The sequence below is a fragment of the Octopus bimaculoides genome, chromosome 7, assembly GCF_001194135.2.
Source record: "Octopus bimaculoides isolate UCB-OBI-ISO-001 chromosome 7, ASM119413v2, whole genome shotgun sequence".
Classification (NCBI taxonomy): domain Eukaryota; kingdom Metazoa; phylum Mollusca; class Cephalopoda; order Octopoda; family Octopodidae; genus Octopus; species Octopus bimaculoides.
Genome location: NC_068987.1, coordinates 22,399,643 through 22,401,742, shown reverse-complemented (window position 1 = coordinate 22,401,742; position 2,100 = coordinate 22,399,643). Strand labels below are relative to the sequence as shown.

Sequence of the window (2,100 nt, the reverse complement as noted above, 5' to 3'; positions counted from 1 at the left end):
AGAGAGAGAGAGAGAGAGAGAGAGAGAGAGAGAGAGAGAGAGAAGAGAGAGCTACAAGAACTGGTCTAACGCTAATGTTCTGGTGAGCTGATGAGCCAGCTTTTTTTATCTGCATTGATTTGTAAATATGCGATTGTATTGTACAATGCGTAGCAAGCATATGAATGCAGACATGTAAAATAATTTATTATACACTGAAATTATTATTACATGATAAAGGCTACGAAACAGCCGTAACACTAACGATGACAAGTAGTGAAATAAACATATTCCTCTCATACCTCCTGACTTTGTATGGTTTATATACTCCCTATGAAATAATTTCAGTGTTTGGATCTCCTGAGTTTCAACTCGTAGAACTCTGCGTTATACTTTTCCGTATTAGATCACAATGTGGTTTGTTATCCGAGTTCACTGGAGGAACTTTCCGTGATAGCCACATGATTCAATAAATCTATATATTACTCGGCAGATGTATATACGAGAGATATATACATGCATATACATAGAGAGAGACATAGAAACAGTGACGGAGACAGAGGCAGAGACAGAGAGTAAAAAGTTACTCGGGAAAACGACAAAGGAACACACGGAAAACAGGGAAAGACACATAAATTACGTAGACACGCTCATCCCTCATCAGTTATCAACTGAAAATGCTCACAATTTGGCTCCATTATTGGTAAGCTCGTTCACTTTTCGTGGCTTCGGTAGCTAAACGCTGCTGAGATAAATGAGCAGATATAAAGGACAGAATGAGACAAGTGCTTAGAAAACAGGGAAGCAAAGACGCTAACGAAAACAAGTACAAAAAATAAACGACGGAGTTAGTTGTTAACGTCTTTCGGCTACACGACATAATTACGATAAGATATAAAGAAATGATGGAAAATGACTCGAGTATTTGTTATATATATAACGCAGGAGTGGCTGTGTGTTAAGTAGCTTGCTTACCAACCACATGGTTCTGGGTTCAGTCCCACTGCGTGACACCTTGGGCAAGTGTCTTCTACTATAGCCTCGGGCCGACCAAAGCTTTGTGAGTGGATTTGGTAGATGGAAACTACATAAAGCAAAACATACAAATCTGCACACATATATACATACATACATACATACATACATACATACATACATATATACAAAAATACCTTGTTGTTGATGTTGAAATACCAATGAAGAAGCCTTGAATCTAGGTTAGAAACTGGCTCTTTCTCTATTAGCAAGAAATCTTGAAATAAAACTGAACAATGACATACATACATACATACATACATACATACATACATACATACATACATACATACATGCATGCATGCATGCATGCATGAATGCATGTATACATACATACATACATACATACATACATGCATGAATACATACATACATACATACATACATACATACATACATACATACATACATACATACATACATATAAAGATCAGTAGCTTTTGATAAAATTGATATGAGTCTAACAAACTATTGATTACAAAAGACAATGCATTATTGACACGCTATGGAATCTATTGCTTATTTATTTTTCTTAATGTTTCTATTTTCCATAATGATTTTTATCTTTATATTACACAGAACATGGTCGGGGAGAAGATGGCGTCGGTGCTAGCCAACACAGAACGGATGGCTAGCAACGTATTTCAACATGGCCACCGTGGAAGTACGCAAAGTTACTCAATGGCTTCAACAAATTTAGGTACATTACTGTTTCTTTTCTTTCCTCGTTATGAGTTTCTTTTCTTTAGACAGCGACCATACTCGGATATCGCCATGTTGGGGTTTAACTGAACAAATAGCCCTCGGTACTTCTCTTTCAAGTCTTTTTCAAGTCCGTCTTATTTGCTGAACCGCTAGAATACGGGGACGTAAATGAAATAACACTAATTGTTAAGTGGTGGAGAGAACAAGCACAAACACGTACGGACCCACACACAAACATACACATACTACCATTTACACACATACACACATACAAACATACACACACATGTATATGTGTATGTATATATATGTCTGTGTGTGTATGTATGTGTATATGTATGGATGTGTCAGTGTGTGTGTGCATATATATATATATATATA

At 36.5% G+C, this 2,100-nt stretch overlaps 1 protein-coding gene across 1 annotated transcript in view; it reads left to right on the top strand.

The window, feature by feature from the left end:
* LOC106870463 (cadherin EGF LAG seven-pass G-type receptor 1) overlaps positions 1-2,100 on the top strand; it is a 143,646-nt gene that overhangs the window by 94,451 nt on the left and 47,095 nt on the right. Inside the window, exon 8 of the mRNA XM_052969136.1 lies at positions 1,594-1,714. Coding sequence (XP_052825096.1) covers positions 1,594-1,714 — 121 coding nt within the window. The remainder of the gene's footprint in view (positions 1-1,593; positions 1,715-2,100) is intronic.